The 22,181-nt window shown below is 44.8% G+C and overlaps 1 protein-coding gene across 1 annotated transcript in view; it reads left to right on the top strand.

Annotated features, from left to right (window-relative positions):
- The window catches only part of LOC113406570 (cytosolic carboxypeptidase 6-like), a 1,366,737-nt gene that overhangs the window by 1,149,052 nt on the left and 195,504 nt on the right, over nucleotides 1–22,181 (top strand). Inside the window, exon 9 of the mRNA XM_029911596.1 lies at nucleotides 4,460–4,571. Within this exon, the coding sequence (XP_029767456.1) occupies nucleotides 4,460–4,571 (112 nt within the window). The remainder of the gene's footprint in view (nucleotides 1–4,459; nucleotides 4,572–22,181) is intronic.

Raw genomic sequence — 22,181 nt, forward strand, 5'->3', positions numbered from 1 at the left:
CTGGGTGACCTTCAGCAAGTCACTCCACCTCCTCTGCCTCACTTTCCCTACCTGTACAAAGGGGATAATGATACTAACCTCCTTTGTAAAGTGCTTTGAGATCTGCTGATGAAAAGCACTGTATAAGAGGTAGGTGGTAGTATTATTATTATTTCTCAGTTATGCACGGGGTACCTGAGACAGCAGTCAACCAGTTAACGAATGGAAGCACCAAGCAACATGTACTTGGAAACAAACTGGTCTAGGCTGTGGAGAGGGAATTTACAAAGGAATGCAAGATGCAAATGGGAAACTACCCAGTTGAAACTCTTGCAGAGGATATATTGGACACAAGAGAGACTGCATTACCTGGGAGTAAAAGAGTATCATGAATGCAGGATCTGTAAAAGAGAGACAAGGCGGGTGAGGTAATATCTTTTATTGGACCAACTTCTGTTGGTGAGAGAGACAAGCTTTCGAGTTTACACAGAGCTCTCCTTCAGGTGTGGGAAACACACTCAGAGTGTCACAGCTAAATACAAGGTAGAACAGATTGTTTAGCATCAGGAGTTAACACATATTTCAAGGGACCATTCAAGATGAAGTGACCTGTTAACACCTCTCTGATCATTCGGGGGGTGGGGAGGAACCTGGGGCAGAGGAGAGAAATTAATGGGTTTATAGATTGTTGAAATAAACCGTAATTCCAGTGTCTCTGTTCAGTCGATGATTTTCAGTGTTTAGCAAAGTTATGAATTTAAACTCCCCCGTTCACCTTTTTGATGATACTGTGCAGGTTTCCTTTGAAGATGAAGACTAATAGGTCAGATATAGAATTACAGAAGATTAGGGTTGGAAGAGACCTCAGGAGGTCATCTAGTACAACCCCCTGCTCAAACCAGAGTGATCACTTTTTGTGAAAAGTGTTCACCAGCAGGTGATAATGGTGTATTTGTGTCTCATCATTTTTCAGTGTGAGTTCCTTTGATAGTGTAGTGATTAGTTTCACCCACATATTTGTTATTGGGGTATTTAGTGCACTGGATGAGGTACACCACATTGTGTGATAAGCATGCGCTGGACCCATGGATCTTGAAAGGTGTATTGTTGGGGTGGGGTGGGGTGTGGTGTTGATCATCGTAGCAGTGGAAATATGTCTACAGGTTTTACATCTGTTGTTCTGGCAGGGTCTGGATCGGTTAAGTTGGTGTGTCCGGGTCTCTGGGGAGCTTGCTTCTGATGTTGAGGTTGGGAAAGTTTTTGAACCCTAAAAGAGGGGTTCAGGAAAGATTTCTTTCAGCATGTGGTCCCCATTGAGTATGGATCTATAAAAGTCATGCAGGATCCTCTCACCATATGCTTTGGCCATGTCCGGTTATGCATGAGTTTTGGGAGACTGTTTTACCTGAAATAAGATCAATAATCAAATCTGATGTGCCAAGGAAAACAACTTTGTTTCCGTGGAGATGGCACAAGTGTGCAAGAGATGAATAAAGAAAACACTATGAATGCAAATTAGTCTGTAGGAAAATAAGAAAAAAAGATTTTAAAAAAGATAAAAAGAAAACTGAACACTGCTCCAAAACTGGAAAGACATACTAATGCCCATATCAAAGAGTAAATTAATTGTTGCTTCAATAGAGGTGAGATACAGCGATATCATAGACTGACTAAATGATATTTGGAAATTAGTCTGGGATCATATTAAGTAATGCTGGGAGGATCATCCCAACTGAATAACTTGTCAACATTTGCTTCTAGTTTTTGTTTCTGAAATGTTGGTGCAAAATTCTCACATTTATTTGTTGCATAATATAGATCCTGAAATTCATCATAAAGAATGATTCATAGGAAATTTGCCTTGTGTTGGTTAGTTACAGAAATTATGCATAATTGTTTCTGTTCCCTGGTTGGATGAGTTATATAACTAACAAATACTGAGCAAACGTCAATTTGCAATTCCTGTTTGCACTTAGTTGTTTGGTTTTTTGTGTGCTCTATAGCCTGATCAGATGACCACGGAAAGTGAACAGGGTGGAATCAAAATTTGTTTGCTTTCTGTGATGTTACTACTTTAAAATATGTTTAAATGTAAATGAGCTGGTCTAGTCATGCAGGCGATGCGATTTCTGGCACTGAGCTCCTACAAAAGACGTCCTGTGGAGTCCGCATGCTGTGTCCTAGCGTGGTTTGCCAAACAGCAAGAAAATTCATTGTGAGCATGAAGGTTTCTGAGTTTGCAAAACGAAAAGGCGGTTAGTGTGATTCTGAGCTCTTACCAGTTCTACACCATTTACTTTTCCGTGGCGATACTCCTGATTTATGCCAGTGCCAGTGAGGTCAGAAGCAGGCATTGTGAGAGGAGCTGAGCAGGAATGGGGTTTTCTGTTCTGCAAAAAAATCAAAGATTTTTCTCTCTTTTTGTTTTTTGTTCCTCGTGAAATGAAACAAATCTGTTTTGTTTTGCAGAAGAGCAGGCTGCCAGGCTCCCCAGCTGCCAAGGTTACAAAATGGTCAGGTAGACCAGCCATCCACCTGACCTTTAGGTGGGCAGCCTGGGGAACTGGCCAGGCAGGGCACCAGCTACCTGACTTCCTGAGTAACCAGAGGAACTGGCCTCCTGACCAGGGCCGGCTCCAGGCACCCAGCTAAGGAAGCAGGTGCTTGGGGCGGCCAATACAAAGGGGAGGCACTCCGTCCGCTATTGGAGCAGCCCGTCCGGCTCTTCGGTGGCGGGTCCCTCAGTCCCTCTCTTCCTCTTTGAGCTGCCGCCGAAGGGGAAGAGAGGGAGCGAAGGACCCACCGCCAAACTTCCACAAAAGAATGGAGCGACGCAATTGAGTTGCCGCCAAAGAACCGCCGATCGGCTCCCCCCCCCGCCCCCCCGCTTGGGACGGCAGAAACCCTGGAGCCGGCCCTGCTCCTGACTTCCCAGGTGACCACCTGGGGGCAATCATTCTGCTGCCTTCCCACAAACCCTGCCCTGATGGGGTGCCTGAGAGGTGGGAAGCTGGAGCCAGGAGACCCCACCTGCCAATTGATTGGCTGCTTGCCTGGTCTGTCAAAATTTTTGACAGAATTGATACATTCTTGCCGAACTCTGTTCTGTTGGAAGATTTCTGACCAGTTCCAGTGTTGAGTTTAATTTTGTAGTTTCAGCCCTACATTTTACTTTTCTAAGTTTTGCATTTTGTGTTTCTATCCAAGCCTGTGCTTTGGCTCAGCATTTAGGATGTTGGGTATTTTCCTTTCATTTTTGCCTATTTCATGTAAAGTCCTAACTCCTAGATTCTTCAGATTTTTGTTAAACGACATTACTAGAGCAAATCTCTATTGTTTGCATAGGTGTATTTAAAAGATTAAGATAGAACAGGCCTTCACACAATAGCTTGGGGATCAACGAAAGCTCTTTACGTCTCAAGAAGCTTTAAGGCTTAGTAGCAAGTTTGATTGTATTGTTTAGTTTTATATATAGGAGAAATTGTATCTTTGCCTGGGGTTGTCTGTTGTTGTTTCTGTTGAGAATCAGTGTGATTCCTGCATTGCTGAACCATATCCACTGGTCAGATCTTGCTCTGCCAAGGGGACAATTGTTTGTTGCACTTGATGCCCAAAAGTGGGGTAGATGACACCTAATGTGGACATCAGACGTGATCCCTGCCCTGAAGAGTTTACAACCTGTGGGGCTCATTCTGCGTCCCTTCCTTGGGTTCAGAAGTACCTCACTCTGCCAGTAGTCTGGATGACTTTAGAGGGACTTTTTGAGAGGAAGATATAACTCAACCTGAGTAAGGGGGACAGTATCAGACTCAAAATTAGACCATGAAGTACCAAGAGGAATATGAGTCAGCAGGGAGAGAAGGGGAGTCAGACGTAGCATATATGATCTCACATTAATAAGAGTACATGGTTGATCTGCTCAGTATTTCATGGCATGATAAAGTAAATAGGATTGGGCTTTCTTTTCGTCCATCCCGATTCCATGAAACACTTCACCCTCTTAATGTCCTTTGACTTCCATGTGCTTAAGGAATTTCCTGAGCCACGGCTTCACTGAGGATGGGCTAGGAGCATGGTGGGTCAGCTTAGGCGCAACCTTGCAGACATAGCTGGTACTCGGAAGAATGTGGGAAGACAGTCAAGGGCTAGGTGGGCGAATGGACTGTCATTGTTGGTGCTGAAACATGGTCACATTGGGGAGGTGAAGTGGAAAAGGACAAGGCTGGCTGAAAGGGAGGTTGAGGGAACAATGATATGAAGGGTAAGAAGCTTAAATGTGAGTCACCAAAGGTGCTGCTACAGAAATCCTGCCAACCAGGTCATGACAGGTCACTGCCTGATCTCTCCTACTGCTCTGGAGAGAACTTGCCCTGTTTTTTGTGAGGAGCTGTGCACCAACCAGCAGGACTTCCACCTAATTCTGTCTGACATGGGTATAAGTTGAAGACCATACTGATGGCTGTTTTGTGTGTTTGTACAGGTGCTCCTTGATGGGGTTTGATTTAAACCGGCACTGGGTGGATCCGTCTCCCTGGGCTCATCCCACGCTGCATGGAGTAAAACAGCTCATCGTTCAGATGTACAACAATCCGGTGAGTGGGGAGATTTACACTGGAAAAGCATCTTCCCCAAGGGAGAGCATTGCATTGCATAGGCAGAGCCTGCGGGCTGCTGCAGGCAGCTGGCAATTCTGACTTGGACAGAGCCTGTGGCAAGCCTTTAAAAAGGGAACCAAGCAAACAACACCTCCGCTGCATGTCGTCAGGGAACATTTTAAGTGTTGTTTGTCATTGGGAACGTTCGAGTGGAGAGAGCAAGTGAAAATAAGTTCAGCGCAGATTATATATGGAATAGTGCCGAATGCAGGGCCCAGATTCAATTGAGCAGCTCTCTTGATGTCTTGAGCTGGATTCAAAACAGCAGCCCCCTGAAATTGAATTACCAAGTGGTACTGATGTTAATCCAGAGGTCTGGTAGGCGTTGCTATGTAGCGTCTGGGCAGGAGGGAAATAATATTTGTAAATATTCCATAAACACACACACAGGCTCGGTCAGAGAAGCCGAGTGAAATGAAATCTCTGCTAATCAGAGGAGATGCATTGCAGGGAATGTAGGGAAGAGGAGGAGGAGGAAGGCAGACAGTTATTGAATGTTTGACATCCAAGTGGAGAAGGATTATTGAACACGCAACCTAAGAAAAACCACTGGACAAAGATGGAGACGGGGTGGGGAAAAAAAGAAATGATTCTAGGCACACTCTGGGAAATATGAGGGGATTTCATAGACGTTGTTTGCTGTGTGAAATTCCTGATATTAATTTGATAATTATGCTTTCCATTTTGCGGATTAGGTGTGCTTCTTTCACAAAAACTGAGGTTTTTCTTTTTCCGTGTGTGTGTGTGTGTGTGTGTGTGTGTGTACACAATGGCATGGCTTGGCACCTCACGAGACAGAGGGACTGCTACTCTTGGGTTGTCAATCCTAGTGCTAGCTTCTCCCTCTAACCCCCTGGCTTGCCAGTGCACCCCGTGCCCAAAATAGCATCTAACAATGACGTCAGTATAGGAATGGCTTCAGGATAAGCAAGGTAAGTAGCCACGAAGGGGGCCTCAGTTTGTGAAGAAGGATGGTACCCTGGAGTGGAATTCCACTGCAAGAAGAACTTATTTAGATTGTGAGCTTTTTGAGGTGGGATCCACCTTTGAATTCTGTGTTTGTGGGGTACCTCGCACAACCAGGTTCTAGCCTGTGATGGGAGTCTCCTCACTGCTACAGCAGCACAAATCAAAAAGAAGAATAGTAAAGGAAGAAGCTGGCCAGGCAGGGTCTATTCTCCCTCTCCTTTTTCCACCCCAAAGAGCAACCAGACTCTCTCCCAGCCTGATGCAGAGGGCTTGCAAGCTGCATCATCAGAGAAGACTGTTTCTCCCGGGGATAAAGAGGTCCTTGAGTCTAACAGGGAAGCTGGGTGGAGAGAGCACACTAGATAGTGTCCGTATCCGTTGTGTTACTAGCTGAGGTCAATAGCAGTAAAATGAAATTGCCTTTGGATAAGAATATTTCTTTAGCTTGGGCCTCATCCTAAGGAGTTCTGACATCATTCGGGGCTGCCAATGCTCAGAGCCAGACTGTCTTCTAGCTCTAAATTATACGCGGTGGGACTACTCTTTTCCTGGGGGAGTGCTTTACGGCTAGTCCCTCTGAGCCAGTTAATATTCGCATGAACTGACAATAAGCAAGGGGCTGGGAAGAAGGGAAGCAGGGAAGAGTTGCCAGTTGCCTCAGAGGGAGAAAATGAGATCACACGTGGGCCTTTCCACTATAGCATTGATGGATTTTATTGGTACACATTTAGGCTGATGCCCTCCCCGGGCAGACGACCAGCACAAAGCCTCTGAATCGCTTAGTCTTAAGTATTGCCCAGGTGTAAATTTCACCCTCTGATGCTATGGTGAGGAGCACATGTTAAATGTCTGGCTACCCAGATGGATAGAAACAGTTCCATGTCTCTTTCCTATTCTTGTCAAATGGTAACTGATCTGGGAATTAACATGTAAGATAGTATTAACCCTCCTGCTTCCTCTCCTCCTCAATACAACGAAACAAAAAACAGAAGAAAATGAACCGAAATAAAATGCAAAATAAGGTTCACCCCCCAAAAAATGCATTAGAAAACTACCCTAATCCCTCCCACTCCACACGCTCTCAAGCATCAAAATATGCCACTTCCAAGATCCGTCATGGGGAACTGCCCATAAGAGATTGGATTGTTTAAAGCAAAGGAAGTCCAGCTTCATGTTGCTATCCTGTAACAGCTTGGTGCAGCCCCTTTAGATGTATTCATTTCCTTAAATCATTTAAGGAAAATTAGCTGCCATAACAACATAAAGCAGCTTTTTAAATATTGCAACTTAGGAGGATTTTTCTTCTTCTGCAGTCTGGAAGATAAGCTGTTTCCTTTGAAAAAGTTCACTCTGTATGTGGGGGCGAGTGACATGGGAATAAGTGAAGCAGTTTTAGCTCTCTCTCTCTCTCTCTCTCTCTGAGACTTTCGCGTATACATACACACACACACACACACACTCTGCCATAGCTACAGTGAATTTGTCATAATACGATCCAAGGTTATCTAACCATTTACTGTAGTTACTTGTAATAGGATGGCCACCTCCAGAGCTATCCGTGGGGGCCTCAGAGTAACTCTGTACCTCGATTTCCCTCTTCCCAGGGTCTGATTGCCTGCCTGTATTTTCCACCATATCTGATATGGTGGTTCTGCCTGGGGTGCACTCCTGTGGCAGGCCATGGCATGATCAGTGAGTCTGCCTCAGTTTCCCCCTTTCTCCTGTAGTTCCCCAATAACTCTGCCTCAGCTTTTCGCACATGAATAGTCCTGTGTGGGGTTAGTTTATTAGAAAAGTCCCACAACCATCATCCAGAATTCCCCAGCACAGTGAAGAAAGCACATTCTTTCAAATCCCAAGAGTCCATTGACACACCAAATACAGCTCTGGCGTCTCTCACCACATCACAGACCTCCAGTACAGTTCTGATGTCTCTCACCATGCCTCACTCCAGCCCTTTAGCCAGGGTGCTTCTCTATCATGTCTCCTTCCTAGATATAGTTCCAGCTCTTGTCCCCGGAGACATCAGCAGGCTCACCCTCCTTCATCCCTCTCTGGCTTTGACTCTCTGGTCTGGGGAAGTTTAAAGATGACCCCCACCCACAACTGCCTTTCTACCTCTGAAGGAAAGAGCAGTGAGTTCTCTAATGAGCACTGGAGCCTGATTGGGCCCACTGTCATTTAAGGTGCCAGCTCTCCTGCTACATTACCGTATAAACATGAACTCTGGCGTCTATGGTTCTTGGCTGCTATTCTGAATATACAAAATATTTTCTTCTAACCCATTTTGAACCCCAGTTAAACATACTATCTTTATGGGGGACTGGATGGCTTAGGAAACTGCAAATGGCTAGGAAGCATGTAATCTCCAGATCACGTCCTTTGATACAATCACTAGTGACCCTAAATCATTATCATTCAATTACTCCTTAACGGCCTGTGGGAAACGAGAGGACATTCCCAGTTCAGTCTGTGGTGGATGGGTGTCCACACCTCAAAGCCCAAAAACACTTGCTGAAGAGGCCAAGGACTGAGCAAACTAGCCACACACCTAAGCATCGGGAGAACAACTGAGCATGCTTAAACACTTTGCTGCATCAGGCCGGGGTGCTCTGCACCTTGCAGGATCAAGACCTGAATGGGCTGTGGAGATCCAGCTACCCTCCCACCACCAGCAGTGGTCTCTAAGGCAGTGTTGAGGCATGCAGGCAGGGCAGCCGGCAGAAGCTACTGTTGCTTCCCCCGTTGTACCTGTTCTGGCTTCGTAACTGCCACTCCAGCCCCTTTCCTGAGGAATCAATCCACACTTTTAAAAATCATCTCAGGTTGCCTGTGGAGCATTAATTCAGCCCTTTTGTGCGTCTGCATTCGGATACAGTCTTCAGTTACAGGAGCACAGACGATGTTTTGCCTCATTCAGTGCTCATGATGGATGGTGTTCATTGAATAAACAGCTATTCGATATTTTGTTTTATCCTCATTGTTCAGTGTGTGGCCCCAGGCTTTATTGCAAACCATTCATACCCTGCTCTGACGACAGATTTCTTAATTTCCTCCTGAGCTTTTATAGGATGCTCATCACTACGGTAACGGAGAGCTCCACAAACAGATAGGTTGGGATTATTCCCATTTTACAGATTGGGAACTGAAGCACCGAGGGATTAATGTCAAAAGTGTCCAGTCATTTGGGGTGCCCAATTTGAGATGCTTAGTACTTGATTTTTTCATAGTACTTAGCACTATATAACACTTTGTAAATTCAGTGCACAGCTCCTATTCATTTCAGTTGCAGCTGAGAGTGGTCATCTACAAAATGAGGAACACAAAATTAGGGTATGCCTACATTGCACAAAAACAAGCAAGCAAACAAGCCAACAACCCGTGACCGTGAGTTTCAGAACCTGGGTCAACTGACTTGGTTCATGTGGGCTGTGTTACAGGGCTAAAAATAGCAATGTAGATGTTCCCACTTAGGCTGAAGCCTGGGCTCTGAAACCCAGCAAGGGGTTTCCGTCCTGTGGCATCATATTGACACCATCTTGGATTGGAACCTTTCAATCCCTAGCACAGACCTCTGGGACTTGAGCGAAGGGAGTAACTGATAGCAGTAGTAGGTTGTCATCCTCTGTGGGTCCAGCACTAGAGGGCTGCTTTGCCAGCGGGTTTCACAGCCATATGCTGACAGCGTAGGAATGGGGAAACTCACTGGGTTCCATGCTGGGTTCTGGAGAGGAGCATTCTTTAGTGGTCGCAGACCCGGCTGCTCCTGTTTTCCACAAGCTGACCCCATTTGCCCCAGGCCCATCCTGCCCGTCCCTGTTCTGTCTCTGCCTCCCCCCTGCCCACTCCAACCATTTGTCCTCCTCTCATTTGTAATGGGTTGTTACCCCAGGTGTGCAGTCTGTGGGAACCGCTGCGCCCCTCTAAGACACACAGCTGGGTTGGGAACACAGCCAGCCTCACCCAGGCCCTGTTATCACTCAACACGACAGCCTGTGGCACCCAAACTGGGCTACCTGAGTGTAAACAGCAGATCCCAGCCAGCTTCCAGCTCCCCAGGCATGCACCCCCTTCTGGAGTATAAACCCAAAATGACATCGTCTTGCACTGCATAGGGATCGGTACAGTGTAAGCTCATTAAGATGTCCGCCCCTCCCTCAATGTGGAGAGGAACATGCACACTTGTGGTAACCAAGCTGAGATTTTCCCCCCAGACACTTCACTTAAAGGCACACTGGTTTATGTTTAAAATATAAAACAAGTTTATTAACTACAGAAAGGTAGATTTTAAGTGATTATAAGGGATAGCAAACAGATCAACGCAGATTACCTCGTAAATAAACAAAAACGCAAGCTAAGCTTCACATACTAGAAGGATAGGATTTGAATGAACAATCTCTCACCCTGACTGATGAGACAAGCAGGCTTGCAGATTGTCAAGGCACGTGCTATGCAGCTTCGGCTCCACACCCCCATTCCGAGTCCTTTTCTTTCAGAGCGTCTCTCACGTGTTGAGTTGTGAGGGAGTGAAGAACAGATGAGGTCACTCCCTGCCTTGTATAGCTTTAGCATATGGCGGGAACCCTTTCTTCAGTTCCTAGCCCAGTGTGTGGAAAAATACAGGCCCCCTCAAAATGGAGTCCAGAGTCATGTGGGCTGGTCACATGCCCTTGCAGAGTCATAGCAGCCATTACTTACGGACTGGCCGAAACGTCCACAGGAAGGCTCACCAGGTGGGGGATAAGCTTCTCCTAAGGCCTGTTGTTTTCCCTCATGGCCCATTACCCTGAATGGGCCCTTCGCAACCAGCTATTTAGACTGGAAGGATCTTGCCTAGTGGGTATCACCCAGGTGTGACTACATGCGAAATACAGGTACATAGTCAATATTCACAACCTCAGATACAAAAATGATACATGCACCCGAACAGGATAATCATACTCAGCAAATCATAACTTTTCCAATGACACCTCACATGACCCATCTTGTACAAAATGCATCATAATTATGCCATGATCATATCACCACTATGAAGAATATGAGGTACAGTGTCACACCATTATCCTCACCTAGCAAGTCCCAGTTTCTTCACTTCCAGGCTCTTCATCCCAGTCCAAGTCTTCCCCTCACTGTGGCTCCTGCTGCCTGTCTCTATCTCTGGGCTCCCCATCCCAGTCTTTCTCCCCTCCTGAGATCGTTGACCCATTTTTCTTCTCCAGCCAGGCTCCCCGGGAGTCCTCTTGTGCCACTCCTTGTGCAGCCAATCCCAAACTCTCCACCTCACATCCTTATCCAGTCGCAGTTTCCCTTTTCCTATTCCTCCTTCTTTCCTCCTCCTGGCTTCCAGTCCCAGTCTCCTTAGTATGCAGAAGAGAAGAATAAGGGGGGATTTGATAGCTGCTTTCAACTACCTGAAAGGGGGTTCCAAAGAGGATGGATCTAGACTGTTCTCAGTAGTACCAGATGACAGAACAGGGAGTAATGGTCTCATGTTGCAGTGGGGGAGGTTTAGGTTGGATATTAGGAAAAACTTTTTCACTAGGAGGGTGGTGAAGCACTGGAATGGGTTACCTAGGGAGGTGGTGGAATCTCCTTCCTTAGGGGATTTTAAGGTCAGGCTTGACAAAGCCCTGACTGGGATGATTTAGTTGGGGATGGTCCTGCTTTGAGCAGGGGGTTGGATTAGATGACCTCCTGAGGTCCCTTCCAACCCTGAGATTCTGTGATTCCTTGCCAAGCCAGTCTCTGTAGCTGTAGTCTTAGCCTTGCTTTAGACATGCACATTGAAAGAATGCCAAATTCCAGAGACAGTGGTTGTAATTAGACTTTGTTTATAAACAAGTTACTTGTGTTTGACAAATGATTGCAAAGCACCCTCCCCTGCCCCAAGTTTTCCATATGTATTTTTGACATAATGCCTCCAAAAATTACAGCCCTGAATGCTACTCAAATACAGTTCGACACCTGCTAGCCAGAGACACTGAAACTAATAACTAGTTATGTGGGAAAAGGTCAGATAGAGATTGGAGACAATGAGTAAATGTAATATTGCAAAGTAGCCCAGGGAAGGAAGAACAAGGGGATGCTGCAAGTTTCATGTAACTTTTTATGGCTCTGAAAAGACTTTTAGATCCTTTATGAATCATTCTGCACTCAAAGACGAAACATGTTTTTCCAACTTCACTGCCTGTGAGAAAGCTATGTTCACATATGTGTGTGTGTGTGTGTGTGTGTGTGTGTGTGTGTATTCGTTTGCTACTTGGGCATGAAATCAATTAAACTACAAACGGATAGCTGTTTTGATCTGGCTGGTAATGGGTTATCAGGGTTTTAATGACACACTGAGGCAGGTGACACAAAACCCCTTTGAGACACACGAGAGATGAGAGTGGCTCTCCAGAGGAAAAGGGATCCAGGGTATGGGCTAGAAGTAGTCAGGCCTGGGGAGAGGGGTGAATTTGGACTTTATAGGGCGTGTGTTTGCAGTGCAGGTTGTGAAAGACTCCCACTCATAGTTCTCTTTGGCTTGATAGATCTCACTTTCTCATTCTGTCTAGCCAAGTTCTTAAACTGTGTCCATCATTAGAGCTGGTGAGACTGGTGCGACCACTGCTGGAATACTGTGTCCAGTTCTGGCACCCACAATTCAAGAAGGATGGTGATAACTGGAGAGGGTTCAGAGAAGAGCCAGAAGAATGATTAAAGGATTAGAAAACATTCCTTATGGTGATAGACTCAAGGAGGTTGATCTATTTAGCTTAACAAAGAGAATGTTAAGGGGTTACTTGATTACAGTCTATAAGTGCCTACATGGGGAACAGATATTTGATAATGGGCTCTTCAATCTAGTAGAGAAAGATAAAGATGATCTAATGCAGAGGTGAGCCAGGCTGTTTGGGGATGCACAGACTTCCCTACCCGGCCCTCCATACCGTTTTGCAACCCCAATGTGGCCCTGAGGCCAAAAAGTTTGCCCACCCCTGATCTAATGGCTCGATACATTCAGACTGGAAATAAGATATACATTTTTAACCGTGAGAGTAATTAACCATGGGAACAATTTACCAAGGTTTCTGGTGGATTCTCTATCACTAGCCATTTTTCAATCGAGATCGGATGCTTTTCTAAAAGATTTGCTCTAGTGTCAGCTGACTCGGTCCAGCCACTGGGGTTTTATTGCAGTGTAGGCATTCCCCAAATGTTCCCTCTTCTCCGTGCCCCTCCTCATTCCTCTTTTAGGGTCTGACTACACGGCATCGTAACTCTGGGTCCTTAGGACCCATTCTAGTGGACTCAGTGTTGCTAAGCCCACTCTTGAGCATCCCCATTTGCATTGTATACCTGGGTTTACAATTACTGGAGCCGGGTCTCGCAACTGTGCTAACATGCCCATACTGCACTCTGCAGACCTTCTGGCTTGGGTGTGCTGCTTGAACTGTATCTGCAGTATAAAATGATACGGCTGTCACAATGGGACTCGGACTCCCCCCACCCCGGCCGGCGCGTTCTAGGACCCAGATCCTGAGTGCTTGCTGACCTGATTCAGAAAGATTTGTGTGGACGACAGGGGGCTTTGGGCTCAAACCTGAGTCTGAGTCTGAGCCTGGGTTTTCAATGCAGTGTAGACATATTCTTATAGACCCTGTTCCTCAGAATTCTACTATCTTCCCCTTTGCAAGACCTTCTCTTTGCTTCTCCAGCTATTTATGGCCCTTTTGGCCACTGACCAGTGTGATTGTTGATTACCTTTCATGCTCTGACATCCCCTATGCTTCTGATAATGCTTTGGTCACTCATGAGATCTGCTTGGCTCCGTTGGGGACAGTTTAATTGTCATTCAAACTCCCCTGTTCCCCGCCCCCTATCCAACCTCCCCCTTTCTCCCAGCCAGGCTTCAGGTGACAGCATCTAAAGGGGTTGCCATCAAGAGTTATAGGCCTAATGTTTTGCCCACCCTAAAAGTGGAAGAATATTTTACAGTGGCCTCCTGATCCTGGAAAAATCTGCTGATACAATGTTCAAATTGTGAAAACAACTCTGTGGTGGCCCTAGAAAAACAAACCCAGCCTTTCTTGTGCATCATGGACACATGCTCACCCCAGGTCTCGCTGAAACTTTGCAGGGTGGAAATCTGGATCCGTATTTTCCAGCATCACCGGTTATCATAGACTCATAGAATATCAGGGTTGGAAGGGACCTCAGGAGGTCATCTAGTCCAACCCCCTGCTCAAAGCAGGACCATTCCCCAACTAAATCATCCCAGGCAGGGCTTTGTCAAGCCTGACCTTAAAAACCTCTAAGGAAGGAGATTCCACCACCTCCCTAGGTAACCCATTCCAGTGCTTCACCACCCTCCTAGTGAAATAGTGTTTCCTAATATCCAACCTAGATCTCCTCCACTGCAACTTGAGACCATTACTCCTTGTTCTGTCAACCTATAAAGGAAAAAGGTTTATTTGGGGGGCAGGCAGTGTGATCCAGTGGATAAATGGGTCACTTCACTAGGAGTCAGGTCATCTTTGTTTGAAACCTGCTTTCATATTCTGCAGTATGAAGCTATCTGTAAGGACAACATTGTTTTAATGATCTCCCACCGTCACCCCACTCGGCAGTGCTATGTTCCTCACCAGACAACTCAATAAGAAAAACACAGCTCATCTCCCTGTTGCACATATTGTGCTGGAGTTTGACATAAATTTTCCTTTTGGCAGGTCAGCAAATTGTGTCAGTCTTATAGGCTCCACTTCCACTCGTCTCCTGAAATGATGTTATTAGTATTATCATCAGTGCGATACTGTGCGGCTGACAAATAAAGCATAATAATAGACTTTGCAGGATTTTTGTGTCAAAATTGCACACTTAAGCTTCCTACACTATGAGCCTGCAAGGGCTATTATTGAATCTAACATTTGAATGTCTGAAAGCAATTGTTTTCTGCTCCATATTTCCACCACACACACACACACACACACACACACACACACACACACAGATTTGCCAAACCCTTATGTATCATAGCAGCAAAGTGGAGAATATTTCATAGCGGAGCTCAAAAACTAATTTGCACTCCTACTCAAACCGTTTTGAATGTTAATAAATGAAGCGGGGGAGGAGGGCAAGTGAAACTGTCCAGGATGAGCCCATCCATTTTGATTTGTTCTCAGCCCCACTGAGTAGCACAGGGAACGTGGACCCTGTTCGTAACTCTGTTCTGTTTGGGATTGTACGTGCAAATGAACAGATATGGGAGCAGTGTAACCAGCAAAGTCACTTTAAGGGTTTTTTTAAACAAAGGAGCTGTTTGTGTTGGAAGATAAATTAGAGCCACGTGGCCAAATGCTTGGCCCTGGTATGGCTGCGTTGTGCTCGTTCAGTGGTACAAGGTATTAGCTTTGCTATAACACAGGCTTACCCAGCCAGTGTGGGGAACACTATAGCAGTTCTGATAACACCAAGCATCTGGCTCTCTGGTGCAGTAGCTGGAAAAGAGGCGGGCTTGAGGATCACCTCAGCATTCGGGGAGGATCCAGTGGCTGGCATACATGGGACTACATGGCTATAGTATCTGAGCAGCTCTCCACACCCCATGAGAGAGGGAAGGACTATTATGCTAATTCTACAGGTGGAGAATTGAGGCATAGAGAGACTAGTCTCAGGGCACACAAGAAGTTTGCAACAGAACAGGGAATTGAGCCTGGGTCCCTGATTCATATGTTAACACCTGAACCCCGATATCCTTCTCTCAGGCTCCTTTTTGTGCTGCCCGTAACTTAGACTTAGCTGAACATCTATTGGGTGGTAGGGTAACAACGGGCCTGAGGAGAAGGCTTTGGTAGTTCTGGCTGCTGTCAACTAGGGATGCCGTGTTCCCTTTGGAAAGAAATAGTACATTGGATTAACAGTAGAGCTGGTCAACGTTTTTTGTCAAAAGTTTTTTAGTCAAAAAATGTTTTTCCAACCAAAATAGGAAAAAAAAAAAAAAATCCCTGCAGAAAACATTAGTCAAAATATTTTGGCTTTTGATTGAAAAACTGAAAATTGAAGATTTACCAAACAATGAACCAAACTCAGGCATATGGCTGGATGCAGGCAGGATGTTCCCCCAGCAAGGCCTTAATATTCTACAAATGCAGCATCATTGTGTGGCTAGGACCGGACCAGCACAACCCACAGCTCCCTCATGAATTCCCTTCCTGCAAAGAGTAGGAATAATTCTTGTGTGATAGGGGCTGTTGCTTTGTGGCCATACATAAGTATGCATAGAAAGATGCAGACCGTGTCCATGGTCATGCTTCCTTGCTCCTCTCCATTATAGAAGTCACAGACGACCCTACAGATCAGGTTTTCCACAGCTTGTTACATACAGCCCATTTGCAGCCTGCACTCCTGTTGCTGCATTGTCCATTATTTGGCCCTGTATGTGCGGGGGCCAGTGCAGCCAGAAGAAAGCAGCTGATTAACAGTGCACAGAGTAGCACAGGGAATGGTGACGCTTGTATCTGATTGAACATGCAGGGGGCATGTTTTAGGCAGTTAGAATATAGTTACTTGCATTGGAATTTGGCCAGGGCACTGAGCAAATAAGACCCCTGCTCTTTTGAAAAGTGCCATCAATTTCCTTAATGACCACAAGTTGTCAGGACCTTTGTCTTACTTCTCATTAGAAAACTCCCCTCTGAGCATTTTAATAAAACAAAGCTTCTTTTTGAGTATTTTTGAAACCTGAAAATCTGAGCTTTTAAACTTCAAGGCCCCGGAAACAGCTAAACACAGAAGACCTGGTAGGAATATTACTTTGACTTTGTGTGTGGCTACCCTGCAGTTTTGCATACGTTTTCTTGATAGAGAGCCCAGTTTAAGCTGTTGAATGGGGTCTGTGTCTATAATGTTCCCTAAGAGCTATTATGCGAGAGAGATTGGTTATTTGAATCATGAATCAGTCTCTGGATGGCTGAAAGTTCATATATTTCATGGCTGTTTTTCATGATATATGTGACCTATTCATAGTGTGTTCTAACCCGCATTGGAACAAGACTTAATTTCACTTCTTGTTAAAGCTTTTCTGCTGACTGTCTTCCATTACACTAGTAACCGTTAGAAACCATATCAAAACCCAGAGGACCCCTATATGCAGGACTCCATTGCAAAGGATTCCCAGACAGGAAAACTGTATTAACTTTGTAACTCTTTCAAGCCAGAGTCAAGTTAGCATCAGAGCTTGCATTTTTCCAGATGGTAGGTATCACCAGTTTCTTAGGATCTGCTTATTATATCCCTAAGACACTGTTAGTAAAATCATATTAAGGGAAACGCGTTAATTAGATGGAAGTTTAATTTTCCTGTTGTTAGCAAATATATCTTAATATAGTGATTTTGCAACATAAAATTTAGCAATAGTTCTAATAATTTTTATAATAGTTTACTGTATCTTTTTCTATGGCTCCCATCTGACATCTTTTGCAGGAGCACTGACACTTGCAGATTAATAGATTTTAAGACCAGAAGGGACCATTATAATCACCTAATTTGCCTTCCTACATACAACAGGCCACTGAATTTCATCTAAAGTGGTTTGCCTTTGTGAGCAGGCCTCACAAAAGAAAGTGCTCATTTCTAGCAACTGGACCACTGGGGAGAATGGCTGTTCAAGGACCCTCAAAAGGCTGAGGTTCATAACAAATGAACACTCAGAAGTTGGGGTGCTTATCTAAACCATGTTCAAAACCCCTTTCCTCTCCAACATTGGGCTGGAAATGCCATGTGACTAGCCCTTTTAATTTTATTTTTCCCCAGTATTATTGCCTTTTCAGTAACTGGCAAAGCTAGGAAGAGCAAATAATCCCAAACGTGAAAATCAATTTTTAAAAAGTTCATTTTAATATTTCAAACTTTAGGAAACTGTTTGGTTGGGTTTGAATTTTGGTCAAAGGTTCAGGTTGATTCTTTAATTGAAATGAACCATGTTAGTTATACCTAATGTGAAATCTCAGAAACGTTGATCCTTGGTCATTTTTCAGAGCATCAGTCTTGAAGATGCAAAAATATGTTATTACTAAGGCAGACTTATCTGCATGTGTATCCTTCGAAACAAACACAGCTTCACGCACCTTGAGGCACTGAAGGAAGCCTCACTGCTTTAGGTCATTCTGTGCAACAAACTTTAGAGTCTGGCTAGGAATGTGAAGTTGTTACTTTTTACTAGGTACATATCAGACTCTCCTGAGGAAATCAACTTGCCGGCCAATGTCCTCATAATTATTGCATAGCTTTACTAAAAGAGATCCTTTGGTGATTACTTTGCTAAATCCTCCAGATTCCTGTCTATAAAGCAATGTTTCCCAAAGTGCAGGATATGCCTCTCTGGGGGTTGTGAAGGACTAGCCAGGAGAGTGACCAGACCTCTCAGTTGTTCTTCAGAGTCTCAGCTTCCATTTTTTTAAAAAAAGTAATTCCTTAGGTGTTATGGTATGAAGAAAACCTTCAAAATGTGAGGCGAGCATAATCAATGCAGATATGTCTGCCTGAGTTTGCAGAGAGCCTGAACCAGTCACTCTGAGATGCAAACTGTCTCATTCATTTCTGTGAGTACTACCCAGATGCCAACGATGAAACTGAAAATGTCAACCCTGTTAACCATTGGACTTCTCACCAAAGAAAGGAGAGGAAGGCTCATGTTATCAAGATAGACCCCAGCATTTCATAAAGTGTGTGTGTGGGGGGGGACCCAGCACAAAAGACTAGCTGGGCAATGCAGATGTTGGCTCAGTTGAAATGTACACAACACATGGAAGGTTTGCAGAGATGGTGTGGGACAAGGGAGGTCTAGGTTGGACATTAGGAAAAAGTTCCTAACTGTCAGGGTGGTTAAACACTGGAATAAATTGCCCAGGGAGGTTGTGGAATCTCCATCTCTGGAGATATTTAAGAGTAGGTTAGATAAATGTCTATCAGGGATGGTCTAGACAGTATTTGGTCCTGCCATGCGGGCAGGGGACTGGACTCGATGACCTCTCGAGGTCCCTTCCAGTCCTAGAATCTATGAATCTATGAATCTGCTTGGAAAGTTGGGGAACGCTGCTGTAAAGGATCCATGTTCTATAGCTTTTCTGTCTCCACATGTACCCTGGTTGTTATTTTTCAGGGTATGTGGGGTTACTTTAGGCCTGTTTCAAGCTTCAAATTAACTCTGTAGCTGGGATACACAGAATTCTTAACTACAGTGCATTTACACAAGTAATAACACTGCAGAAAAAATAACATTGCTCATTTTCAAGCTGATTGTGTTAGAGACTCTTGCTTAGTGTGGGCCCTATCTGCCGGTGTTTTTAGTGTACGCTCCTTTTCTGTACATAAGAATGCCTTACATGTGAGGTTTATACAATGGTCTACGGTGGTGAAAATCATGACGCCATTCATTATTTTATATCCAGCTCCTTTAATTCTGAAAGATCCCAATGGACTTAACATGTACAAGAATCAGTTTGCCCACCACAGAAATGCAGACACCTCTGGGGCGGACCTTATCAGCATTTCTCTTGTGTTGGGAAAGTCTTGGAGTTTTTCATTTCCCCAAAGCGGGGGGATTCACTGCAGAATTAAATCTCCGCAGGAATCGAAAATTCCTTTCCTGTGACTTGAAGACTACAGAAACGTTATCTGCCGCATACCTTGCTTAGCTGGCCAACCCGCTTTTCTACACGTGGGCTTTCTGCTATTGCCATGGTTACATCGTAAAACAGAGACCGCTTTTTATTCTGTTTATGTCCCTTTGATAATGGTTGTATTGATCTGGCCTTGCGTGAGCAGAACTTCACAGTTTACCAAATGCCGTTAAGGGCACCAGACTTTTACTGCAGCCAGCGGACGTGTTCCATCATCTCTAAGCCCTGGCATGCAGAAGGGAAAAGCAGCAAGACTCCACATACTGGTGACCTGAGATAGTGGTATGTATCAGCAGCTGGCACGTGTAAGACTCAACTGCCTCTAACGTTAAATGGGGTATATGCCTGGTTTCTTTTCTGCCAGTTTGAATAAATTGTTCAATACGGAAAAGAGTGGGATTCTGGCCCCCTTTCAACTTCTTTCTGCCTCTCTGACAGTGAATAGGGGCTGGGCTGGCCCCCTGGGGAATTCACTTAGTGCCGTGGCATTGGGGAGTGTGCTTTGAGGCCTGAGACTCCCAGACAGCTAGTCTGGGCATGGTATGTGAAGCTAGAGCTCTTGCAAGCACCTTAAGCACAGAGTGATCACTGAACATCGCAGTATGCTGCCCTACTGAACAGCCCCTGGTGTTTCCTGGAGATGGTGGGTACAGGAGAGAGCTTTTCACTCTGACTGTTCTGGGCTGTAGAGAGGACCGTGGTCAACCAAGTGAGTCAGAGCAGTTCCCAGGGCACAAAGCCACATTTATCCCCTATCTCCTGGGCAGTGCCTCCTGAGAGATACACACACAATCTGTCCCTAGATCTCCAGACCACTGTTGTCTTTTTATTCTGAATCATACAGTCTGGCGATAGATATCCATCCTTGGTCCTAAATTATACCATTTCCCACAGACACAAGGAACTGCTGATTTATAATTATGGGGTTGAGTGTGGTCCCGTGGACAGGTCACTGGCCTGACACTTATTGGCTTGGGTTCTAGTCCCTTTCTCTGCCACTGACCAACTGTGTGACCTTGGCCAAAGCCTGTCTCTTTGTGCCTCAGTTTCTCCATTTCTGCAAGGCGGCTAATGCTACTTTGTAAAACACTTTGATATATACAGATGAAATGCACTGTAGAAGAACCAAATTTTATTATGTGGTGGTGTTGTTGTTACTAGTTTACCCAGAAGAAAGGCACCTCAAATTTCTCAGTTCTGCTTCCTGGGTTTAAAGCTCTAGTATTCTTTCTTCCTTTCTCATATCAGTTTAGAGGGATAAGAACCAAGAGGAACCTGCGTTCTAATCCAACCAGATTACCGAGCAAATTGCTTCATTATCTGATATCTCAGTCAGCTCAGCAGGAAATTTTCAATACAAGGCAACATTTCAGTAGAGAAATGTTTTGGGCCAGATCCTTATCATTGATGTAGCTCCATTGAAATTAATGGAGCTGGGTCCATTTACACCAAATGAGGGTCTGGCACTTTATTTGAGGGGTGGAGGAACCCAACCATTTAAGGCTCCTTTGCTAATTTCCAAAGCAGAAAATCAAAGTTGCCCTTTGAAAGGAAGGTGATTCAAGCTCTGCAATGATGTATTTTATCATGACAGTTATAATAATTCAGTGGACGTTTTAGAAGGGGTTAGAGTAGCTGGAAAAAAAAGAAGTGATGTGACTGTATTCTGAATATGAAGCAGAGGGAAAGGGCAGCAATTGTAATATTTAATTTTATTTTTCAAAGGATACGTAGGTGGAGAAGTGGAGATTCTCATTTCAAGGGCAAACTATTTTTTTTCCCTTAAAAACAAAAAGATGCTGATTGCTTGATCCGATCTCAGCCTGGTTTTAGACTGTTTGTTCTGAAGATCATTCTCCAAGTGGCCAAGTGGCCTGGTTACTTTGTAACAAGATTAGAGAAAGAGGGAGAGATGCTGTGAACTGCTCAGTTGCACTCCAAGGACTGTGGGGAAAGTGCGATTTGGAGTACATTGGCAACAGAGGAGCATGAAAAGGCCCCTCTGACCTCTTGCTAGTATTGCAAGGAGTTGAGATTGCTCACATGAGTGGATTAATGTTTACAAAACACATATTTAACCATTATTAGCCACTTGAGTCAAACTGGAATATACCGTGACTGTATAGGAACATGGCAGGGGCTTTCTTAACACAGGGTTTGCAAACGACATAGTTGATTTCTACTGTATTGCAATAGGAAAGGATTTATAATACAATAGTCAATGGGATTTTATATTATTAGCAAAAATAAATTCCAGTGTAATATGCTGGTTCTGAAAAATAGAAACTCATCCAAGTGAGAGATGTGTCTAGCGTTGGCTGGGTTCAGCACCAGAATTGCTGGTTGAAGTCAATGGGAGCTATAAATGGTGATTGCTGCTTCTTGAACTGAGCTCCAAAATGAAGCCAGTATGCCTAATAGGCCCCAAGTAATGAGCAAAGTTTCCGTGTGGGTCAGTGTGGGTATGCAGACTTTTGACGTATATTATGTATTGCTTCTCCAGATTGTGCATTGGGCAGACGTGTTTATCTTTTTCATCCTGGAGATCTGAAATAGGGTCGGCTGGGTTTTGAAAACCGTTCTACCCTGGTTATGCTGAGGTCTTGGGAGATGCTTGAATATCTCAGGGTTTGCAATGGAGCTGGGGAGCTATTAACAAGGCCGGTACAAAGACTACGGTGTACTCTGGGCACCCAGTCCTGGAGTGCCTAGGAGAAAACACCATCTGGCTTTGCAGACTGGCTGACTTCAAAGGGTCTGTGCTAATTGAAGCACAGCTCCTTAACACACTGTACAGAGCCATCCTGCATGAGCTGGGGGATGGGCTGGATGATCTAGTAGGAATTTTCCTTTAGCGTTGGCCTGAGTGTGATGCCAGCTGGCATTCTCCTTCAGGACATAGCATTAGTACAGAGAA

Source organism: Terrapene carolina, unplaced genomic scaffold (assembly GCF_002925995.2).
Source record: "Terrapene carolina triunguis isolate 2854851 unplaced genomic scaffold, T_m_triunguis-2.0 Scaffold105, whole genome shotgun sequence".
NCBI classification, from domain to species: domain Eukaryota; kingdom Metazoa; phylum Chordata; order Testudines; family Emydidae; genus Terrapene; species Terrapene triunguis.